Consider the following 26079-nt stretch of genomic DNA (forward strand, 5'->3'; position numbering starts at 1 on the left):
TTACATCTTTTGTAATTCTTTCACTTCTCTGTATCAGCATTTTTCCTGTAATTCTTTAAAGCATTTTCATTTCTGTGGTCTACAAGTATTATGTTTCTAGCCTTGCCTCAGCTATGTACTGATTGCACACTTTTACAAGGTCCCTCAGCAAGGGATGCTGGGAATGGAAGCTTGTGATCAGCTCTTAGGACATTGGCTGCTGGGACAAGCCCTACCTACTTCCCGAGCAGCCAGCTATAAAAGAAACAAACCTGTAAAGGATTAATGCATTGTACAAGTGACAGAAGTGGGTGGCAAGTTGCCAGAAGAACCAGGTACAGCTTCTTAGCTAATTTCTGTAAATAATAAGAATCCCTACATAAAAAAACACACACACAAATCAACATTATATTCACAGCAGCTACTTAATGTTACTTATTGTGACAATACTGATACATAGTTAAGGTTGGCAACTAACAAACATTCCATAGCGGCACGAAGTCTGATTTACACCAATCTCAGAGGAGCAAAGTAAAAATGTGCAACCAGTAGGTCATAATTTTTCTCAATACAGTTTTGTATATTCTTGCCTTTGCCTCAATATAAATGAAATACTTTATCTTGGGTTCATATTCCTCAACAATGATAACTTTTATGCTTTCTGGTGTCCATATCCAAGGAACATTTGTAACCTCACTGATATGGAATGTCAATTTCATTGAGTCCATGGTATGAGTGTGCTCACCGAGGACATAATCTATTCCTTATAGGGTTTGGGCATCACATTATCTAAATTCATTGCAAACCTATTACAATTGTCATGTTTAATGCAACTACGGATTTATATACATAGATGATTTACCACTATATAGGACAAATCAATAAATGTTTTTCAAAAACACTATTGTGAAGTAAAAGAAAATGCATGAAGTGTTGCCACTTAAAGGAAAAACTGAGAACACACAAGGCATTAAAGAAGATGGTGAGATTTTAACTAACAAAAAGCCTAAAATTAATTCAGAGTGAAATGCTGCATATTATTTCAACAAAAAACATTACTTTCAACTTGAGTTATATAATGAAGGAAAGGCACTGTCATTGACATCATGAAAGTGATGCAATAAACAGATTGGCTAGCCATCATACTGTGTGTATTTAGACTGACCAAAGACTGTTGAGGCACAAGCCACACTTCAGTGCAGGAGGAGAAGCAGTTACGTGGTGGTTACAGGAATGTATGAACCACCACATTGTGCATAAATTTTATGAGTACCCTGGGAATTGAATTGTCCTACATGATTCCAACAAATCTGAATCCAGTTGTGGGCATAAAAATATTCATAGACGTAGCAGATTGTCCACTTTACTTTCTAAGCCCAGAAACACTCAAACAATTGACATGGAGTTGTCAGATTAAATGTAGCTGTACCACCACCACCACCACCACCACCACCACCTTGCTAAAATTTTGGCACAGTACTTGTCTTCTCCAGTGAATGCTACTTTAACTGTCACAGCAACACATGAGAACCAGTGTATCCTAGGTTCCTTCCTTCCCACAGTGGCAAGAAAAATCTGCAACTGTGCAATTAAAATGAAAAAATGCACGTAAGTGTGTGATATAGGTGTGCTATGACCACAACCAGACAGCCCTGAATGTTCATTGCATACCAACTGGTCTTTAATTGTTTACAACCTGAAACCAAAGACCACAGCTGATGATACTGTGCTGCTGCCTTTCTAACAAGTTACTCAATGGTTAAACACAAATTATCTGTGTGTATTCTTTTCAGTGCACATTAAAATCCCTGCACTATCAACTGTGAGTTCATCCTTTGACAAAATTTTTAACACTAACTCCAAGTACTCTCAACCGTGAATCACTACCTATAGCCCATTCAGCCAGAGATCTGTGGCTGTTAAAATTGACTGTGTGCTTGCGACAACTAACAATATAACGCAATTTTGTTTGCATTTCTATGACAACACCTGAGTGTTGCCACAGTGTTACCTAACTACTATTTTAGCCTGTCAAACAAGCCTTTTGCACTTCACAGTTAAAAGCTGGCAAGGATTCTCTCTCTCACCAGAACATTAGATTGGGAAGATAGCACTGTTTCACAAAAGCAAGTGTCTCTGAAGACAAAGAGATTCCACTTTTATTAAAATGAACATTCAAAGTTGAATTTTCACGTAAACCTCAGTCGTGACAGCTGATCATATGCATTAATGTTCCTATTTCCATATCCTGCATTATGAACTGGCACATGTGTGAGCAAAATTTGCTGATACTTTAATTAATAACCCCACTATCTAGCTTCCAAAATAAACAATTGTGAATATAATCTAGTTTAATACCTACATTATCACATTTGGTCAGCTGAAGGTTTTCAAGAATCATGTACTACATGTAAATTTGTAATGCACCACATAACTTTGTTAGCAATTGATTGATAGATTATTGGGGGGGGGGGGGGGGGGGTTTATGGGACTGAACAGCAAGGTCATCAGTTCCCTAATTGTTGCAAAGTTACTTGTGAAAGAGATGGTCCACACTAAAATTGGACAGACCCAGTCAGAAGAGAAACTATAAAACAAGGAAATTAAAACAACAGAAGGCATAAAAGGATAGAGCAAATGTAAAAACTGGAAAAACAGGGATAAAAGAGCAGTCTGCATGAGGAAGTGTTCATGGGTCCTAGAACGAGGAAACTAAGAAGGTCCGAAGCACAAAAATACTGCTCCAAGAGTAAAGCAAAACCTTACATCTGGAAATAAAAACTACTTTCATGGAGGAAACTAAAGACCAGTTCAACCATTCCTGAATCATCTGCTAATATTAAAGATAAGGAAACAAAGCCTATACTTAGTACAAACAGCCAAAAGATGGATACATTCCAGCAATGTATGGGATACAGTCAGTCTGGCTCTGCAACCACATTGTGGGTGTGGCTTGTAATGCAAGAGTAAACAATAGTTGAGCCTGGTATGACTAATGCATAGACAGTTTACGACTGAACTCCTTCCAAGAGGAGCAGAAGAAAGAGCAACAAACTGCAGTGATCTCTTTGATTGTGTGGAATTTATTAGTGAGAGCAGTAGTGCAGGAGAGATTCCACTTTCAGGCAGAAAGAGATTTGATGTCAATCCACATATCTGCACCTGGAATCTGAAAGGAATGGGAATAAGTATCTGACACTAGCCAAGTGGTCAGCCAGTTCATTCCCTGGTATGCCCACATGACTTGGGACCCAGAGAAAAACAAGAGTAGGTGGCGCAGCCAAGGGCAGAGAGAAGGTAAGAGATAGCGAACACCAAAGGGTGACTATAGTAGCATCGGTCTATAGCCTGCAAGCTGCTCATTGAATCAGTACAACACTGTGGAGGTCTGGGTAACGGGTAAAATGTAGAGCCCTGTTAAAGGCTAGCAGCTCTGCTGGGAACACACATGATCCCATCAATAAATGGTGATTTAAACCAGAGGGAGGCATGAAAGCATATCCCACCTTATCTTAGGACCATCAGTGTAAAAGATTGTAGCACCCTGGAATTCCTGAAGGATAGAACATACAAGACACCAGAAGACCATAGGGGCAACAGACATCAAGACCCTGGAATAAGACTGTCCTAATCCATGGTCTAGGCACCATCCAAGGGCGGTGTGGGAGGAGGGAGTGGAGATGGAGATCCTGACAGGGGAAGTGAGACTCATTCCAACTGGGGCAGTTATCAGAAGTTAGACATCACTCGTTTGAAAAGACGACAGGGTACACAGGATGGTCAGGAATCTGCAAATGACGATTGCTTAAGAAACCTGGAGTTGGCTTCGATGTATTTGTAGATGGGGAATCCCCACTTCTGCAAGGAGACTGGTTATTGCTGCTTTTCGCACTAGTCCCATAAACAGACACACCCCACAATGGTGAACAGGGTCAAGTATTTTCAAAGTGGTAGGAGCTGCTGAGCCGTAAGCCTGACAACCATAATCTGTTCTGGACAAGACCAGAGAATGGTAGAGATGGAGAAGAGTAGCACAGTCTGCACCGCAAGATGTGTGGGCCAAGAGGTGGAGAGCATTAAACTTCCACATGCAGGTAGTCTTCAGGTGGCAAGTATGGGGAAGCCACATAAGCTTTTTATCAAAAACAAGGCCCAAGAAATGGGACTGCAACAAAATTGAGGAGCTGGTCACCTAAATAAAGTTCCGGATGAAGACGTACAGTGGGTCGATGACAAAAATCCACGACCCACATTTCGGAGGGAGAAAACTGGAAGCCATGGGAGACTGCCAATGCAGAGGCCAATCAGATGGTGCCTTCGAGCCAGCAGTCAGCGAATGCTACCAAGTGGGAGCTGCACCAGATGCAAAAATCTACATACAATGCCACAGTAACTGGAGCCCTAACGGAAGTTACAAGCCCATTGATGGCTATGAGGAAAAGTGACATGACAGAACCCTGTGGGATACCGTCCCGAATCCGTGGGGTGCCGAGTGAAGTGCCAACTCTAACCTGGAAGAGCCAGTGGGATAAAAACTCGTGGATAAAAATGGGAAGGGGAATGCAAAAGCCCCAGTCACAGGGCTACCTAAAATGTGACAGCACCAAGCAGCGTAGTACGCCTTATGCAGGTCAAAGAAATCTGCGACAAGGTGTAGGTGGTTAGTAAAAGCCTGTCAAATTGCAGTTTCCAATCTGAGTGAATTGTCAGTTTACATCGTCCTTTCCATAAGCCACACTGATACAAGGACAAAAGGCCCAGAGGCTCAAAAAGCCAATACAAATGGAAGCTAGGCATCCTCTCTAGCAGTCGAGAAAGTACATTCGTCAACCTAATCAGACTGCAGCTGTCAAGACATTGGGTTCTTCTTGGGCTTAAGGACTGGGATAACTATGCTGTCTCACCTTTGCAAGAGAAGGCATCCATGCACCAACTGAAGACCCTGAGTAGATGTTGCCTCTAGGTAAAGTCTAAATTTTGACTCATCTGGTTGTGGATGGAATCTGGGCATGGGTCTGTGTGATGTGAAGAGATAAGGGCCTGCAAGAATTCCTGATTAGTGAAGGGTTCTTTACAGGCTTTGGTGGGGGTTGAGAGAGGGGTTGTTCAACTCAGCATTTCTGCCATAGAAATATAGCAGGATACGAAGACAACACTTTCACAAATTGTGACGTGAGGTGTTCTGCAAGGATCAGTGGATCAGTACACAGAGCACCCTGGGGGCCAAGACCCTGGACAGTTAACTGTCACTCACAGGCTAAAGGCTATGGAGCTTGCACCAAACCTGCATATGTCCCCAAGGAGAAACAGAGCACTCCCAGCATTCCTTTTTACTCTGCTTGATAAGGTAGTGAGCCTTAGCACAGAGACACTTGAAAGTGATAAGGTTGGTCAGTGAAGAGGGTCATTTTAAATCACTGCAGCACCTGCCAGCTGTTCTGTACAGCAACTGCTATGACCTTTGTCCACCACACCAGTCAACAAGAGGGGTCTGTGGATGGGGGGATAGCAGTGCCAGCAGCACGAAGAGTAGTAGAGATGGCCTGCACGACTGCACCGACGCAATTTGAGAGAGGTGTCTAAGTGCACATCAGACATATATGAAAGCCAACTGGCTCTGCAGAATGTCCAATATGGGGGCCCGTCTGCCCGGCAGCAGCAGGCGAGCGATAGAATCACTGTGAAGTGGTCACCGTTACAAAGTCACGGTGTGACCAATGTACGGAAGCCACGAGAGCAGAGGGACGAGAGATCGATAGCAGTAAAGGTTCCGTGAGCAGCACTGAAGTGGCAGGGGAACCGTAACTGCAGACAAATCAAAGTCTGTAATAAGTTGATCAATTAGAAAACCTATTTATTGAAGTGGCACTCCCCAAAGGGAGTGATGTGCATTGAAGTCCCCAAGAACAAGATATGGGGTAAGAGTTTCTGTATTAAGGTAAGCAGCTCAACGTAAGAAAGTGGTCTACCTGGAGGGAGGTAGACATTGCAAACAGTGATTCCTGGAGTCTGTTTGCACTGTAACCACTACAGCTTCCAGGTTGGTATGAAGGGGATCCAGTCACTAATAACATCTGTGCAAACCAAAGTGCACTCTCCTCCAGATGCTATCCCATGGCCAGCATGGTTCTGACAACACCCTATAATCACAAAATGTTGGAGAGTGGTCAACATGGAAGTGCATTTCTTGAAGAGCAAGACATAACACAGACTAATATGAAACAAGTTTTATTTCCTGTAGGTGACCATAATACCCATTGTGAATTCCACTGGATTATCATGGGGCAATAGTCCAGGTCAGTCAGTCATTAAGAAGCACAGGTGAGGTCATGTCACTGGTCATCACCAACAAGGATGGGGTGACATCCATAAATGAGACGTCAGACTGGTTGTGAGGGGGAAGATGGCACCTCCAGAGGCACTGCGGGAGGGGGCTGCCTTCTCCTGGGACTACTACTCCGGAGGTGGAGGGGGCAGTGCAAACAGTGAGAGCAGCCTTCCTGAAGATACAGAACCAAAAGAGAGAAGGCAACTTTGCGGTGCACAAATGGTGCATCTTGTGGCCAAGTCTCTGTAGCAGGCTTCCAGGCTGAGACACCAGGGTGAGGTGTCCTTGGAGGAGGGGAGGGGGGAGGGGGAGGGGGAGCAGAGCATCACCAACCAAGATAATGGGGCATTTGTTTGAGGGGGAGCATCTCCTAGAGGGGAGAGCATATAAACTGCTGGGAGAGGGGCTAAGGTAAGGAAGAGTTACATCTACATCCATACTCCGCACGCCACCTGACGGTGTGTGGCGGAGGGTACCTTGAGTACCTCTATCGGTTCTCCCTTCTATTCCAGTCTCGTATTGTTCGTGGAAAGAAGGATTGTCGGTATGCCTCTGTGTGGGCTCTAATCTCTCTGATTTTATCCTCATGGTCTCTTCACGAGATAGATGTAGGAGGGAGCAATATACTGCTTGACTCTTCGGTGAAGGTATGTTCTCTAAACTTTAACAAAAGCCCATACCGAGCTACTGAACGTCTCTCCTGCAGTCTTCCACTGGAGTTTATCTATCATCTCCGTAATGCTTTCGCGATTACTAAATGATCCTGTAACGAAGCGCGCTGCTCTCCGTTGGATCTTCCCTATCTCTTCTATCAACCCTATCTGGTACGGATCCCATACTGCTGTGCAGTATTCAAGCAGTAGGCGAACAATCTTACTGTAACCTACTTCCTTTGTTTTCGGATTGCATTTCCTTAGGATTCTTCCAATGAATCTCAATCTGGCATCTGCTTTACCGACGATCAACTTTATATGATCATTCCATTTTAAATCACTCCTAATGCGTACTCCCAGATAATTTATGGAATTAACTGGTTCCAGTTGCTGACCTGCTATATTGTAGCTAATTATTTGCACGACATTACACTTGTCTACATTGAGATTCAATTGCCATTCCCTGCACCATGGGTCAATTCACTGCAGATCATCCTGCATTTCAGTACAATTTTCGATTGTTACAACCTCTCGATACACCACAGCATCATCTGCAAAAAGCCTCAGTGAACTTGCGATGTCATCCACCAGGTCATTTATGTATATTGTGAATAGCAACAGTCCTATGACACTCCCCTGCGGCACACCTGAAATCACTCTTACTTCGGAACACTTCTCTCCATTGAGAATTACATGCTGCGTTCTGTTATCTAGGAACTCCACAATCCAATCACACAATTGGTCTGATAGTCCATATGCTCTTACTTTGTTCATTAAACGACTGTGGGGAACTGTATCGAACGCCTTGCGGAAGTCAAGAAACACGGCATCTACCTGTGAACCCGTGTCTATGGCCCTCTGAGTCTCGTGGACGAATAGCGCGAGCTGGGTTTCACATGACCGTCTTTTTCGAAACTCATGCTGATTCCTACAGAGTAGATTTCTAGTCTCCAGAAAAGTCATTATACTCTAACGTAATACGTGTTCCAAAATTCTACAACTGATCGACGTTAGAGATATAGGTCTATAGTTCTGCACATCTGTTCGACGTCCTTTCTTGACAACGGGTAGGAGGTAGGAGGGGTAAAGGGTGTAACAGAGGCGAAAGTTGAAGAAAGTGACACTGGGTGGACTGTCTTTTTGGGGAGCCTCAGTGTGATCCAAAAACTTTTACTCTCTGATCTTTTGTCTCTTGTAAGCTGAGAAAACTGGTGAGCGAAAGGAGTGGCTGTCATGACAATTGACACAAGTGGCAGAACACTGGGGCTTCCCTCATGGCATGGGTATCCAGGCACCACACAAAGGCTGTACTGTGGGAAGACATGCCCAAAATCTAAGCACCAAAAGCACCTCATGGGTGGCAGGATATACAGCTTCGCATCACACCTGTAGCACATAGCCTTTACCTTCTCTGGGAGGATTTCTCACTCAAAAGCCAGACTGAAGGTGTCAGTATCTCTGAGGTTGTCTTTACAACCCTTCTGCAACCCGTTTAACACAATGAACACTGTGTTGCTCCAGTTTAGCCCAGAGTTCATCAGTTCGCAGGATGAGGTCTGAAAAATCACACCCTGGACAACATTGAGAGACTGGTAACAGTTTATGACACTGGGACATTGCCAAGATGATCACAAGCAAGAAGAGCTGCAGACAGGGCAGCAGAAGCAGCTTTGCTCAACAGACTCTACCAAACTTGTCGTCTATATTCTCCATAAAGACAACAGCTTTGTTGTGGCTCTTTGGCATACATGGGTATGGAACAGCTCAGGTATTAGTGTGATCCCTGAGTTTTCAGGAGGCTTTGCCAGATGGCTACATAACAGCTCCACCACAATGACTGGCTACACGAGCTGGTCACCAAGTGCTGTGAAGGGGAGCTGTGACGGGGAAGCGAAAAGGGAAGGAATCTTCACAAGACATTAGGGAGGGAGTTCCTCCCCAAATGACTCACACTAAAAACAGAAAATTTAGAATTGGAGGCCAAACTAAGTGGGGACCTACATGCCATAAAGGATGAAAGGACAGGCAGCAGAAACAAAATTGCAAGCACTACAGGGGACCAGGTGAAAAGCCAGGTCAACACTAATCAGAACACCGAGAGAGGGGAAGGAGGGGGCAGTGGGGAAGGAGCTAGGGCATGGTTAAGGGAATCCAGCCAAGGAAGGAAGAATGGGCTGTAATAGCTCACAGCCCCATGGGTGCCACACACTACCTCACAAACAAACTGAGCCCCAGGGGATGTAGTCTTGTTTTAATTTTTTTCTTAATTAAGGTTTATTAGTCTACTGATAAACCTGTTAATTAAAATGTCACATAAGAATTACTTTCTGCAATGAACTGTGCACTTTGACAGAAAACATGGTGCAAAGTGTACGCCTCAACTTCTCGTCATAAAAAACAGCCATCATTAAAGTCATTTCAAGAAGATGCAGCCAATAATTGAACACAGTAATGTCAAATTCTATTAGTATGGCATACAATCCCTGTATCATTATTAATATATAGTTTATCTGAATTTTAACATGTTCTTATGTTAGTATTTAAACACCGAAGACACTTTCAGCCAATTGCCACTGAACCACAGTAAAATATATTCAGTTTTATCAAGTGTCAGGCATTAATGGAGGGATGTTCAGCTAGTCTCCTCCAATAGTCACTAAGAATTCAGTAAAGAATATTCACAGTGGGGCTATTAAGCCAGCCAGCCAGCCACACACAAACTAGTTTTAAGTGAGTTCTCAAATATTCGCTGCGAATTTTCTTCACTCAGATGTCGCCAAATTGCTGGAAGTGATACAGTAATTATACCAACTGCCACTCACACAACACAATTCACTGAGTCTAAGTAGGTCCTTTACCTCGTTTTCAGTAAAGTAACAAACATTGTAAACTGCAAACTCATCAATATGTGTCAGTAAAAAATAAATGGTCAGTGGCTGTTATTTAAACAACTTTGTTTTTCTGATTTATTACCATTATCTTTTCATTCTTCATTTAAACTACAGAAGACATCATAGAAAGCATTAAGCTCAGTAATCTCACAAGCTCCCTCCATATATAAGGGGGAGACAGACAGAGAGAGAGAGAGAGAGAGAGAGAGAGAGAGAGAGAGAGAGAGAGAGAGAGGGGGGGGGGGTCAACAGTTGATTGATTACTACTGTTCACCTATTTTTTACAGGCCTGTTCACACCATGGCCCTTCCTCTGTGCAGTGCACATTTGTTTGTCCACACAGTTCATCTTTTTCTTCAAACTTCAAATAAATTATGTACAATATTGCATTGTTCACTATTCATAGTCACAAAAATTTCTACTACAACATTCAGAAAATATTTAAATAACAAATTCAAATTTAACATTTGTGAAGGTTATTTTCAATAACTAAGCAGACGCAATAATTATAGTTGGATTAACTAACAGAAGTGGGCTACAGAGAGACAACCAGGATGAGTTTACAGATTTGCCATTCTGTAATGAAAAATATGGCACACACATGGAATAGTTACAGCACAGTCCTTAACCCAGTTAATGTCCACTGTAAAATGGGACTGCTCTCTTTCAAAGATCACATAGAATGGACAAAAATATGTTAACACCCAATAATGCAAGCTTGAACATAAATGCAGATGCCAGCCAAGCCTGCAGGTTACATTATTGTTTTTGACAAACAGCATGTGAGCAGCATCCTCAATAGGTTGCAAGTGTCAGTCATGGTCATAACAGTGTTCTATGTAGTTGAAAGCACATCATGTCAGAGCCAAGTGCATTGGAACAGGGGTACACTGGGTGTATTATGGGTGCTTCCATAACCATGCTATATGATGTGTTTGGTGTTTCAGGAGGCACCATATTAATTTCTACCACATACAGGGATTTTTCATAACTTAAATTCAATTGTTGACATATAAACAAATATAAATACTGTACTACTTATAAACATTTGGAAGACAAAATACCAGTAATCTTGAAGCATGTATTTGTCTATCTGAAAACACGATAGTAAAGCCAGCACTTAATACCAAAGTAATTAACAGTTTTGTCCAAGGCATTGTTTGTGTACTTATATTTGTTAATTTCATGACTTAAATAATTTGGCTTAACACTTACTCAAAGAAACTGTTAGAAAGAAATAATCTTTCTATGTATTCAGTTAATTTAATGATTTAAGTTTTAATTGTAATTTCTGTAAATTTAACTTCAAACAATGTGTAGTTTCAGTACCTATTGTTTTGAGGATATATCTACATTTCATGGTTACTCTGCAATTCAGAGTTAAGTACCTGGCAGGGGATTCATCAAACCATTTTCATACTACTTCACCATTTCACTCTCGAATGGCGCATGGGAAAAAGGAACACCTAAATCTTTCCAATCGAGCTCTGATTTGTTATTTTATTATGATGATCATTTCTCCCTACATATGTGGGTGTCAACAAATTTTTGCATTTCGAAGAGAAAGTTGGTGATTGAAATTTCGTAAATAGATCTTGCCACAAAGAAAACTGCCTTTGTTTCAGTGACTGCCACCCCAACTCACATCAATTCAGTGACACTCGCACCATTGCGTAATAACATGAAACAACCTGCCCTTCTTTGAATTTTTTTTAAAATTTTGTTTGGGTTTTGTTTTGGTTTTAGGAAACAAAACTGCTATGGTCATTAGCGCCCAGTCCATGACTTAGGAAACAGTAAAAAACCGAAAATGGAAACCAGCAGCAATGGGAACGAAACTCAAAAAATTGGAGAAACGAAGCAGAAGGAAAGCTTAAAAATCCACTAAAGAAAGAAGTTGGCTGTCCCAAAAAAAAAAAGCTTCAAATGACTGACATTTCACTGGCACTAATAAACTCGAGAACGCGATCGGCCGAGCGCGTGTCATCTGCTAAAATTGACGATATCTCAGGCAACAGCTATAGACGGGCACGTAACGGATTAAAATAGGGGCACTCAATTAAAAGGTGTCTTACCGTCCACAGCTGAGAGCAGTGGGGACAGAGTGGGGGAGGATCGCCGCTTAAAAGATGTCGATGGCTAAAAAGACAGTGCCCTATCAGGAGTCTAGTTAAAATTACCTCCTCCCGACGACGCGCTCGGGAGGAAGAGGTCCAAGCACAAGGAAGAGTTTTTACGTCCCGCAATTTATTTTGGGGAAGTGACGACCAGTGCGCGTGCCATAAATGAAGAACACGACGACATAAAAATAATCCGTGGATTAGCGACGGGAATCGATGGAATAGCTGGCCGAAGAAGAGAGACTGCAGCCTTGGCTGCAATATCGGCCGCCTCATTTCCGCAGATACCAACGTGTCCCGGGAGCCAGAGGAACGCCACCGAGACGCCCCCCAGGTGGAGCAAGTGCAGACAGTCCTGAATCCGGTGAACCAGAGGGTGCACAGGGTAAAGAGCTTGGAGACTGAGGAGAGAGCTGAGAGAATCGGAGCAGATAACGTACTGTATCCGCTGATGGCGGCAGATGTAGTGGACAGCCTGGAGAACAGCATAAAGATCCGCAGTATAGACCGAACACTGGTCGGGAAGCCAAAAGTGATTTGGGGTGTCGCCAACAACATAGGCACTCCCTACACCTAACGATGTTTTCGAGCCATCGGTGTAAATAAATGTGGCTTCCGTCATTGGTGCACATAGAGCAGCAAATGCCCGACGATAAACAAGTGAAGGGGTACCATCCTTGGGAAATCGACATAGGTCACGGAGCAGGCAGATCCGGGGACGGAGCCAAGGCGGTGCTGTACCCCAAGTTGTCAAGAAGGTTTTAAGGAAAGCGGAAGGAAAGAGAATGGAGCAGTTGACGGAAGCGGACTCCCGGTGGTAGTAGGGAGGAGAGGCGGCCTGCATACCCTACATCAAAGGAGGCGTCGAAAAATATGTAATGGGCTGGATTGGCAGGCATGGAAGACAGATGGCTGGCATAACGACTCAGAAGGACTGCTTGCCGATTGGACAGCGGAGGTTCAGCAGTCTCAGCATAAAGGCTTTCCACAGGGCTGGTATAAAAAGCTCCAGACACTAAACGTAATCCACGGTGGTGGATAGAGTCGAGACGCCGAAGAATAGACGGCCGAGCAGAGGAGTAGACTATGCTTCCATAGTCCAATTTCGAGTGCACTAAGGCGCGATAGAGGCGGAGAAGGACCACTCGGTCCACTCCCCAGAAGGTACCATTCAGGACACTGAGGGTGTTGAGGGATCGCAGACAGCGAGCCGAAAGATAGGAAACGTGGGAGGACCAGCACAGTTTTCTGTCAAACATAAGACCCAAGAATCTAGCAACGTCTGAAAACGGAAGGTTGACAGGTCCTAGATGTAAGGAGGGCAAAAGAAACTCCTTACGTCGCCAAAAATTAACACAAACGGTCTTACTGGGAGAGAAACGGAAGCCGGTTTCGATGCTCCAAGAGTGGAGGCGATCGAGACATCCTTGAAGACGCCATTCAAGAAGGCTGGTCCGTTGATAGCTGTAGTAGATCGCAAAATCGTCCACAAAGAGGGAGCCCGAGACATCAGGAAGGAGACAATCCATAATTGGATTGATGGCAATGGCAAACAGTACAACACTCAGCACGGAGCCCTGGGGTACCCCGTTTTCTTGGGAGAAAGTACGGGAGAGAATAGTGTTCACCCGCACCCTAAATGTGCGCTCTGCCATAAATTCGCGAAGAAAAAGGGGCAGCCGACCTCGAAAGCCCCAAGAGAACAGTGTGCAGAGGATGCCCGTCCTCCAACAGGTAACGTATGCTCTCTCCAGATCAAAAAATATTGCTACTGTTTGGCGTTTCCGGAGAAAATTATTCATGATATAAGTGGAGACAGCAACAAGATGGTCAACTGCAGAACGATGCTTTCGGAATCCACATTGGGCAGGTGTTAAAAGACTGTGGGATTCCAGCCACCAAGCTAAACGGTAATTCACCATACGCTCCAAAACCTTACAAACACTACTCGTGAGAGAAATGGGGCGATAGCTAGAGGGGGGATGTTTGTCCTTTCCAGGTTTCGGAACAGGGACGACGACAGCTTCCCGCCATCGTCGGGGAAAAGTACTGTCGGTCCAAATTCGATTATGAAGGCGAAAGAGGTAACGCAGACTATGGGTTGATAAATGCAGCAACATTTGGACATGGATACCATCCGGTCCTGAGGCGGAGGAGCGAGAAGAAGAGAGTGCATGTTGGAGTTCCCGCATGGAGAAAACAGTATTGTAGCTTTCGCGATTTGGAGAGGAGAAAGCAAGAGGTCGCGCTTCCGCTGCAAGTTTCTTCGGGAGAAACGCTGGCGGGTAATTGGAAGAGCTCGAAATCTCAGCAAAGTGCTGACCCAATGAGTTAGAAATTGCGACGGGGTCCACTAATTTATCATGCGCAACAGTGAGCCCAGAGACCGGGGAGAAACTAGGCGCGCCTGAGAACCGTCGAAGCCGACTCCAAACTTCCGAGGAGGGAGTGAAGGTGTTAAATGAGCTAATAAAGAATTTCCAGCTTGCCTTCTTGCTATCGCGGATGACGCGACGGCATCGCGCACGGAGCTGCTTATAGCCGATACAGTTGGCCAAAGTAGGATGGTGACGGAAAATGCGAAGAGCACGTCGCCGCTCACATAGTGCGTCACGGCATGCCTCGTTCCACCAAGGAACTGGGGGGCACCGGGGCAATTCGGAGGTGCGTGGTATTGAACATTCCGCAGCTGTAAGAATAACGTCGGTAATATGTGTGACCTCATCGTCGACGCTGGGAAAGCGACAGTCATCAAATGTCGCTAGAGACGAAAAAAGTGTCCAATCGGCTTGATAAACTTCCAGCGTCGCGGGCGCATATATGGCAGTTGAGGCTGCAGTCTGAGGACACATGGAAAGTGGTCACTCGAGTGTGTATCATCAAGGGCAAACCATTTGAAGCGTTGAGCTAGCGGAACAGTACCGACCGCAAGGTCCAAATGAGATAAATTTGTCGTGGAGGCAGACAAAAATGTGGGGCCTCCAGTGTTGAGGCAAACTAGATCCCACTTGGTGGAAGACGTCTAGCAATATGGAGCCACGTGGACAAGGATGTGGAGATCCCCAAAGCGGGTGGTGGGCATTGAAGTCCCCAACCAGCAAATAGGGGGGTGGAAGCTGACCAAGAAGATGAAGGAGATCAGCTCGTGCCATTGGTGTGGACGATGGAATGTATACAGTACAAGGAGAAAAGGTATATCCAGAAATGGAAAGATGGACAGCTACAGCTTGGAAGGAAGTGTTTAAGTGAATTGGGTGATAATGGAGAGTATCATGGAGAAGAATCATGAGTCCTCCATGGGCCGGAGAGCCTTCAACAGAGGGGAGATCATATCGGACGGACTGAAAATGAGGGAGAACAAAGCGGTCATGGGGACGCAGCTTTGTTTCCTGAAGACAGAAGATGACCGGCGAGTAGGATCGTAAGAGGATCGACAATTCATCCCTATTGGCTCGATTGCCGCGGATATTCCAGTGGATAATGGACATGGGGTGAACAGAAAATGGAGGAATGTGACCAAAGTTGCTGTCAATTCAAAGACTGCTCGGAGCTAGCGACCGACAGCATGGAATGGCAGTCAGCCGAAGGCGGAAGATCCTGATCCATAGGTTGGTCAGGAGCAGCTCCTGCCACCAGCGATCGGCCGGTTGACTGGCCACCAGCAGTGCGCCTCGGCGACACAGAAGACTGCCGAGGGCAATTTCCGCCAGGTGGTGCTGTAGATGGGACACGCCTTGGCGGAGAAGGAGAGGAACTGGGTTTCTTTGTAGCCTTCTTAGAAGTATGATGTTTAGATGAAGGAGGAACTGATGGTTGGGAAGTTGCGGTACGGAAAAACTCTCACGAGTATGCTCTTTTTTGGAAGGTTTGGTGTCGGACTTTGGGGCTCGAGATTTAGCAGAACCCGATGAAGGGTGAGCCATAGAGTGGGCAGGCGAAAGTGGTGAGGTTGAACGGGCGATCTCTGCGCTGGCCGATCTGACGACCGTGGCACTAAAGGTGAGGTCGCAAGTCTGCGTGACCGCCTCCTCTATTGGCCGAGGAGAAGGAAGGACAGTGCTGTATTTTCCTGTCTGAGGCACGGTGGGCTGTCGACTGGCGAATAATTTTTGAGCAGCAAAGGTCGACACCTTTTCCTTCACTCTGATTTCCTGGATGAGCTTTTCGTCCTTAAAAACGGGGCAATCTCGAGAGGAAGCAGCGTGGTCACCCATACAGTTGATGCAGCGAGGGGATGGAGGTGGACAAGCACCCTCATGGGCATCCTTGCCACACGTAACACATTTGGCCGGATTGGAACAGGACTGGCTGGTGTGATTGAACCGCTGACACCGATAACAACGCGTATGGTTTGGGACGTAAGGGCGAACAGAAATTATCTCATAGCCTGCTTTGATTTTCGATGGGAGTTGAACTTTGTCAAAGGTCAAGAAGACAGTGCGGGTTGGAACGATGTTCGTGTCAACCCTTTTCATAACTCTACGAACAGCCGTTACGCCCTGGTCAGACAGGTAGTGCTGAATTTCTTCGTCAGACAATCCATCGAGGGAGCGTGTGTAAATGACTCCACGCGAGGAATTTAAAGTGCGGTGCGCTTCAACCCGGACTGGGAAGGTGTGGAGCAGTGAAGTACGCAGCAATTTTTGTGCCTGGAGGACACTGACTGTTTCTAACAAGGTGCCATTCCGTAATCTGGAACAAGACTTTACAGGACCTGCAATTGCGTCGACACCTTTCTGAATAAGGAAAGGGTTGACCGTGGAGAAGTCATGACCTTCGTCAGACCGAGAAACAACAAGGAACTGCGGCAACGATGGAAGAACCGTCTGTGGCTGAGACTCCCGCCTTAGGTGATTGTTCACACCTCAGGTCACACCTCCCGACTAATGGACGGAGGGACCAATCGGCACTTTCGGAAGGTATCAGCTCGGGTCATCACCCCACCCTGGGCCTGGCCGTTACCAGGGGGTACGTACGTGTCCTACCTGTCTACCCGGGGCGGGGAATTACCCGTTACCCCATCACCGGCTACGCACAAAAAGGCGTGGGTCGGCCTTCAGACACGCACAGGGAGGAAGGAAGAGAAAGGGAAAGGAAAGAAGAGAGGTATCAAACGTCGCAGCGGAGAAAAGGGTAAAGAGAGGAGGTAAGGAAAAGAGAAGGACAAAGGAAGGAAGAAGACAGACAAGCAAGGAAGGCGAAGAATGAGTCACATTTACGATCGTCCGTCTCCAGACGGAGGCACGAACCATACTCCCAGATGGGGAGAAAGGGAAGGAAAGAGCCAGAGGTGAGGGGAGGAGGGGCGAAGATGGGGGATGGGGAAGGATGCGGAAAGGGAACGTATGCAGCACGGAAAGGAAGGAAGGCCACATTAGCTCGGGGTCCCGTGCTCGCTACACACGTATCCACAAAAGAGTTGTGGACCCCCTGGGGGGGGGACCAGAGGGTGGACAGGGTAAAGAGCTTTGAGACTGAGGAGAGAGCTGAGAGAATCTGAACAGATAACATACTGTATCCGCTGATGTCGGTGGATGTAGTGGACAGCCTGGAGAACAGCGTAAAGCTCCGCAGTATAAACCGAAGACTGGTCGGGAAGCCGAAATTGATTTGGGGTGTCGCCAACAATATAGGCACTCCCTACACCAAACGATGTTTTTGAGCCATCAGTGTAAATAAATGTGGCTTCCTTCATTTGTGCACAAAGAGCAGAAAATGCGCGACGATAAACAAGTGAAGGGGTACCATCCTTGGAAAACTGACAAAGGTCACGGAGCAGGCAGATCCGGGGACGGAGCCAAGGCGGTGCTGTACCCCAAGTTGTCAAGAAGGTTTTAGGAAAGCGGAAGGCAAGAGAATGGAGCAGTTGACGGAAGCGGACTCCCGGTGGTAGTAGGGAGGAGGGGCGGCCTGCATACCCTACATCAAAGGAGGCGTCGAAAAAATGTCATGGGCTGGATTAGCAGGCATGGAGGACGGATGGCTAGCAGAATGACTCAGAAGGACTGCTCGCCGATTGGACAACAGAGGTTCAGCAGTCTCAGCATACAGGTTTTCCACAGGGCTGGTGTAAAAAGCTCCAGACACTAAACGTAATCCACGGTGGTGGATAGAGTCGAGATGCCGAAGAATTGATGGTCAAGCAGAGGAGTAGACTATGCTTCCATAGTCCAATTTCGAGTGCACTAAGGCGCGATAGAGGCGGAGAAAGACCACTCGGTCCACTCCCCAGGAGGTACCATTCAGGACACGGAGGGTGTTGAGGGATCACAGACAGCGAGCTGAAAGATAGGAAACATGGGAGGACCAGCAGAGTTTTCTGTCAAACATAAGACCCAAGAATTTAGCGACATCCGAAAACGGAAGGTTGACAGGTCTTAGATGTAAGGAGGGTGGAAGAAACTACTTACATCACCAAAAATTAACACAAACGGTCTTACTGGGAGAAAAACAGAAGACGGTTTCGATGCTCCAAGAGTGGAGGCGATCGAGACATCCTTGAAGACGTCGTTCAAGAAGGCTGGTACGTTGAGAGCTGTAGTAGATCGCAAAATCGTCCACAAAGAGGGAGCCCGAGACATCAGGAAGGAGACAATCCATAATTGGATTGATGGCAATGGCAAACAGTACAACACTCAGCATGGAGCCCTGGGGTACCCCGTTTTCTTGGGAGAAAGTACGGGAGAATTACGTGTCACCCCGTCACCGGCCACGCACAAAAATGCGTGGTTCGGCCTTCAGACACGCACAGGGAGGAAGAAAGAGAAAGGGAAAAACAAGGAATGGGAAAGGAAAGAAGAGAGGTCTCAAACGCCGCAGCGGAGAAAAGGGGAAAGAGAAGAGTTAAGTAAAAGAAGGACAAAGGAAGGATGAAGACATACAAGCAGAGAAGGCGAAGAATGCATTACATTTACGAGCGTCCGTCTCCGGATGTAGGCACAAACCAGACTCCCAGAGGGGGAGAAAGGGAAGGAAAGAGCCAGAGGTGAGGGGAGGGGAGGGGGGGCGAAGATGGGGGATAGGGAAGGATGCGGAAAGGGAAGGTATGCAGCCCGGAAAGGAAGGAAGGCCACATTAGCTCGGGGTCCCGTGCTCGCTACGCACGTATCCACATAAGAGTTGTGGACCCCCTGGGGGGAGTTTTTTTGATGCCCTCCGTCAATCTTAGCTGGTAAGGATCCCACACTGCACAGCAATATCCCAGCAGAGGACGGACAAGTGTAATGTAGGCTGTCTCTTTAGTGGGTTTGTCACATCTTCTAAATGTTCTGCAAACAAAGTGCAGTCTTCGTGTCACCTTCCCCACAATATTATCTATGTGGTCTTTCCAATTTAAGTTGCTTGTAATTGTAACTCCTAGGTATTTAGTCGAATTGACAGCCCTTAGATTTGTACGATTTATCATATACCCAAAATTTATTGGATTTATTTTAGTACCCATGTGAATGACCTCACTTTTCTTTGTTTAGTGCGAATTGCCACTTCTCACACCATACAGAAATTCTCTCTAGATCATTTTGTCATTGCAATTTAACATCTGATGATTTTACTAGACAGTAAATTACAGTGTCATCTGCAAACAATGTAAGGGGGCTGCTCAGATTATCACCTAGATCATTTATGAAAATCAGGAACAGCTGAAGGACTATGACACTACCTTGCAGAATGCCAGATGTCACTTCTGTTCTACTCTATTTACCGTCAATCATTAGGAATTGTAACCTCTGAGAGGAAATCACAAATCCAGTCACACAACTGAGACTATACTCCATATGCACGTGATTTAATAGTCACTTGTGAGGAACAGTATCAAAAGCCTTCTGGAAATCTAGGAACATGAAATTTATCTGAGCCCTCGTCGACAGCACTCGTTACTTCATGGGAATAAAGAGCTAGCTGTGTTGCACAAGAAAGATTCTGAATCTGTGTTAGTTATGTATCAATAAGTTATTTTCTTCAAGGTGATTCACAATGTTCGAGTACAGTATATGCTCCATAATCATACTTCAAATTGAGGTCAGTGATATGGGTCTGTAATTCAATTGGTTACTCTTATTTCCTTTCTTGAATATTGGTGTGATCTGTGCTACTTTCCAGTCTTTAGGAACAGACCTTTTGTCAAGTGATCAGTTGTATACAATTGCTAAGAAAGGCGGTATTGTGTCAGCATACTCTGAAAGGAACCTGATTGGTATACCATCTGGACTGAAGACTTTTCTTTCTTAAGTGGTTTGAGTTGTTTCGCAACACCTAAGATATCTACTTTTATGTCACTCATGCTAACAGCGGTTCTGGTTTCAAATGCTGGGATACGTACTTCATCTTTCGTGAAGGAATTATGGAAAACTGTATTTAGTAATTCCGCTTTAGTGGCATCACCATTGGTAACATTTTCATCGCAATTGCACAGTGATGGTATCGACTGTTTTTGCCACTGGTGTACTTTTCATACAATCAGAATCTCTCTGGGTTTTCTATCACATTTTGAGACAATATTTCATTGTGGAAACTATTAAAAGCATCTCGCATTCACGCCCGCACTAAATTTCAAGCTTCAAGGCCCAGTTTTTTGTCCCGAGACAGTCCACATCTAAGTTTCAGACGAGAAACCTGTTTGTTAGAACAACAATGCATCAACTTAACTGTGAAATAAGTGTTACACAATTAGGCCAGTGTTAAAAAATGGGCATGCCTCCATATGTACCTTTCTATTCTTCAAGAACTGTGAACTTTGTGGTTAGGCTTTATTGATCATAGATATTCAACAGTAAACTATTGTAGCAGTATGTGGATGCTTGCCTGAAAACTATTAATGAGGCTTATCGAAAGTTAAACACTAGTGCACTGGCCTTATTGAATGTGTATAAGGGAGGTTGTGGGAAGAGAAAATAAACAACTGTGAAATGCAAATGTGCACTTGTCAGGTACATCATTTACAGTAAACAGTACTGCATTTCCACACCGTATTTTCTCAGCCAGCATGTCAACACTGAGGGCAAGAAACAAAGGCGGCGAACCGTCACACTATGGTCCAATGTTTGTTCCCCAGTAATGCTATGTTCTAATATGACAGGGGCCCTATTCACACAGCTATCATCCAGGACTGGTTCTGTGAGCAAGAGGATCTGTCTTATCTCCCATAGCCACCCCATTCATGGAATCTCAAAATTGAGCCATTCTGGTTTACCTTTGAGTGTGATCACTATCCACCTCCAGCATTACCTGAACATGTCACTATTTTGCAGGAAGAATGCTTTAACAGTACCTTCAAAACACAGGAGCTGTATTTACCCATTTCAAGATGACAAAGCCATTTTGAACGCCAACAATTTTCCTCCAGTTTCAGGCATGGTAATGTGTTTTTGGCTTTTTGATGTTTTTGTAACTCTGTGTACGATATGAATTTACCTCTTGTGTAAATTCAATATTTTCCAGTGATAGTGTTATAATGTCGACTCACAGTAAAATAGTTTTAATTTTCAGTAAAGTTATTTAACAAAAATCTATTTTTATAAAACTATGTTCTGTCATTATGCACATGTGCTGAAGTATTATATGTATGACTAGTTCATGCATAGGGAATGTAGGACTGCATGAAATTTACAATCTGGAGGGATGTCCCTCCTCAACAAAACGTTTGTGCCCAGGAGTGTGAAAGGTGGTTCAGTGTGAAGTAGCACGAAAGATCTTTTGTGGTAGATACAGTTGGTCCCATCATCCCAATTGTTCCCATCATGAGTGCTTATTGACTCAAAAATTGCAGCAAGTGGATTAATTATGTCTGATGTGGATGTACATTAGCAATTATACCATGGCATTTATAGTTTTTCCACTGAATTTTAAAATTCTGAAGTTAAGAAGATTGAAGAGCATTTTACATCAAGGGCATGATCATGCATTATGACTTCATACTTTTTGCAATGTAAGACCACCACAGCAACCTTCTTCAGTACAATTTAAGTTTAGTACTGTACATACTAGCACAGACTGTTAACTTAATGTTAAAGTAACAATTATTCTAATTTCAACTGTGTTGAGAACCCATTTTTCTCCCCAGTTATATACCCATCTAGGTTCATCTTCCTAGTGCAGAAATATTCCACTTTAATTCTAATGAATTACACAACCATAACTGTTCCCACCTTTTTGTTAACTTTTGTGGAGTAATTTTCTAGTGTTTACTCAGTCTTTCATACAAAATGCTCCATGCACTCTTAAGTGAATATTTGTATCTCAAAAGAACAAGTGCAAGAAAATAAGCATTCATTGCAATGACTATTTCAATTCTTATCAAAATCTCTGCTCTATGGAGTAAAGGTAACAATAGAACAGTGGGCATAAAAAACCAAGTAGATGTCATTAGATTTTGATATTTGCATTAACATGTTTGTAATAGTGTTTTCATTCATACATTATATTACTATTCTGTCTTCTTATACATGCCCACTTGTTTTTTTTAAGGTACATGACCACATATTTACTTTCCTACTTAAATACCTCTGGGTCAATCCCTGCTAGTGTAACTACTGCTCCCTAAAAGTACAGGGCTTTTGATTATGAACTGTAGTATGATAAATTTCCATTAACACACACAGTCACAGTAAAACTTTAAACGTCTGTCAAAGCAGTTACATTATTTGGGACTTCTTGTCCTAGTAATCAATAATGATACATCCTCTATGTATTTATTCAGTAAAAATGATACGGTATGTGTCGCTAGAATTATATGCTATGACTAAATGCAAGAAATTTGTAAAGATTAACTCCCTGAGCACCTCTTAATAAGATCTGAAGTTTGCTCAGATAACCTTCAAAATGGAGCACTCAGGAAGTAAGTGAATACTGGTTGGCAGTGTGTGTGTGTGTGTGTGTGTGTGTGTGTGTGTGTGTGTGTGTGTGTGTGTGTGTGTGTGGGGAGGGGGGGGGGGGGTCAAATGCACAGAACTAGTCTGAACTCTAACCTACATTTGTGAATCCAATGATAATATTACATCAAGCAGACGATCTGTGGAACTTTGCACTTTCTGTATCATGATTCATGTTCATGGCTGTCAAGGAAGCACAAAATTAGCTTAACAGACATGATGAAATGTGGACTAATAAAAAGCTGACCTACATCAAATGAGTCCATAAGCCTTCACACAGATTGATAAAACTATGTTTTGTGAAATAATATTAAAAGGAAGCTGCTATTATTGGTAGATTTCACCATCTAGTGGAAAGACTACCTTGACTCCTCAAGTGGGTGTTGGACTGTTAATATTTGAGGATGCCTCAGTCTGGTCAATTGAAACACTCCTCTTCTTAATAGATCCATGACTCTCTCCTGTTCCATTTTTGAGCAGCGTTCCAAGGTGCGCTTTTCAAAGACAAATATTGACCCATCTTGTTTTGTTGATTTCTTATAGCCTTTATAAACTTTCCACAGCTGACCTTTAAAGAAAGAGTAATCTCTTTAGATTATTTTTTCTGTATTACATGAAAAATTAACATTCATAATGCGCTACATAATACAAAGAAAACATTTGCTAAATTCAATCAGTAATTATATGAAGCGCCCAAAATTTCAACTCATATTCAAGATAAAAATAGTCACTTTACACTGAAATATATAAACAAAGATTAACAATGTACTGACTCTGCATAAGCACAAAAGTTTATATAGAAGTAATTTAAGAATACTTCTGAAGGTTTGTGGTAGAAATCCCAACTTACTCGGTCCTGCTGTGCATGTATAGGATGTTATTTCATATTCTCTGGTAACTGGATTACCAGGAAGCACCCCAGACAACTGGGACACTGTTGTGCTCACTGTTGAATATAGTTTATTTATAACATCCATTCTGAATGTGCCTGAAATACGTAATTTTCTCATGAGAAAAGTCATGTTACAAATATAGAAAACTGGCCAGGCATGTTGCTTAATGATAATTTTATGACTCACGAACAAAAATGATAAAATATCCTTAGAATCAGAAATTGACCATTGCCTTTTATTTAATATCTGACATTATATCCACACAGTAACAAGACAAGCAAAAAATGTATTTATTCATTTTGAAAGCAATTACGAAACATCTTATGTAGCAGAATTCAGACAAAACTGAAAAACAGTGTTTTTAACTCCCTCATTGAAATAAGTGCAAAAAGTTTGGCTAAAACTAACAGTATCACATGATTAGTTGACCATTGAGAATAGACCAATGACAAGTATCTTGCAACACACTTTTCTACTAAACATTAAGGTTGTCTTTAGCACAGAAAGGGGTGCACACCACTGCAACAAAAAATTTTGACCACTTACCCAGTGATATAAAATGTCTAACAGACAGCAAGTTGCAATTTGAAAATCAATTGAAAAAGTTTCTCCTTGACAACTCCTATTCGTAGAAGAATTGCTATGTTCGTGGTGTGTAAAAGGTGGTGGGTAGCTAGCTAACTCAATCTGTTTATCTTGTTTCCATTTCAGGGGGAAAAATGTATGGTGATGTTTAGAGTACAAATTAATTTGCAATATGAATGTAAAATTACTCATTTCACATCACATCACGACAATTTATCGTGCAAAATGATCCACGGAACATTAAAGTAACCAACCACCATATCAGGTAAGAGTTAAGATGTGAAGTTTGAAATCTTGCCTAACTTTTCCTTACAAAAATATCCTAAAGTAATGAGATTTGGCCCCTATTTCATTTCATTGAGTAATGATGTTCTTGACATCAGCTAGGTCATGCAATGTCATTTCATGAAGAAAATTTAGAAGTCACTAGAAAATTGCTACAAAGCCAAAGTTATAGTATATCCAGAACGAAATGCAAGTCTCAAATGGTGAAAGGGTCATCATTTAGACAATTCTATATGGTTGGCTCCTAAGAAAATATATTTCAATATTACTGCTCATCACATTGCTGCCCAGTAGTCTAGGACACCCCCTCCTCCCTTTTTTGATCCTTCAGCAGATAAGCTGCTCCTAAGGCTAATATTTTATTGGAATAATATATATGTCACAAAAGAATTCCTTTAAAATCTTGAACATGGCTGGAAGCGGCAACTGTAGAATGCACTCTTCGTGAGGGAAAGGTGGAAAATAGTCAAATCAGATGCAATGACAAAAAGGTTTGATGAAACCCCTTGACATAGATTTTGACATAAAAAACATCTTCAGAATGATTGACAGTGGTTACATAATGTGGATTTATGTAAAAAAATTCAAAGAAACTAATATAGATAAAGTGCAGCTGTGAAGTACTTTCCAATGACAGTCAACATGTTTTGATTTTTTTTTATAATGGAGGTAAATTTGATCATCTTTTGCATCTTGTGGCTACATTTTTAATCTAACTCCACAACATTATGTAACTGGTGTTAATCACAGATCCTTTTGAAGACAGGCATCAAAACCTAGGTCAAGGGGTTTTACTAAACCTTTTTTACTGTTGCAACTGCTTTTGCTGTTCTTCACCTTTTCCTCATGAAAGTGATTTCATGACCAAACCAAAGACACCACTGTAGAAAGTGCAGAAAATCAATTTCAAACAAATTCTAAAAATAGGAAGCTGCACATCCTAAATACTGTGGAACCTTGTTTATCAGGCCCTCATTAATCCAGATCTCTGCTACATTCAGGTCTGTCTTTCAGACATAGTAAGTATACAATATTGATAATCCAGATGTAATAATTGCTCCATTTGTAATGACAATCATTGAATTCAAAGTCAGTTAAGTGCCATACAAGGATACTGGCACTGTCAGTGAGAGGATTTGCCTGAAAGACATATGATTGGTTGACCATAACATCCATGTACAGACAAGCAGGTCATTGGCAACATCAAAGTGAAATTTCGACCAACTACTGTAACAGTATTGTTGTACCCAAAGGAGCATGGAGTTCGAGAAAGTATTGCAGAAATCTATAAATGAAACTTCATGGCAGATTAAAACTGTGTGCTGGACCGAAACTCAAACTCAGGAACTGACTTCTGTGAAGTTTGGAAGGTAGGAAACAAGGTACCAGCAGAAACAAAGCAGTGAGGACAGGCTACAAGTCATGCTTAGGTAGCTCGGATGGTAGAGCACTTGCCCAAAAGAGAAAGGTTCCAAGTTCG

At 43.3% G+C, this 26079-nt stretch overlaps 1 protein-coding gene across 4 annotated transcripts in view; it reads right to left on the reverse strand.

Moving 5' to 3' along the window:
• Positions 1–26079, reverse strand: part of LOC126184628 (SCY1-like protein 2) — a 179263-nt gene that overhangs the window by 123649 nt on the left and 29535 nt on the right. For all 4 annotated transcript variants that reach the window (XM_049927100.1, XM_049927097.1, XM_049927099.1 and 1 more), the window contains 2 exons: positions 23687–23824; positions 23200–23404 (listed from right to left, as the gene is read on the reverse strand). In XM_049927100.1, the coding sequence (XP_049783057.1) occupies positions 23200–23404; positions 23687–23813 (332 nt within the window). In that variant the 5' untranslated portion in view covers positions 23814–23824. The remainder of the gene's footprint in view (positions 1–23199; positions 23405–23686; positions 23825–26079) is intronic.

This window comes from Schistocerca cancellata, chromosome 4 (genome assembly GCF_023864275.1).
Source record: "Schistocerca cancellata isolate TAMUIC-IGC-003103 chromosome 4, iqSchCanc2.1, whole genome shotgun sequence".
NCBI lineage: Eukaryota > Metazoa > Arthropoda > Insecta > Orthoptera > Acrididae > Schistocerca > Schistocerca cancellata.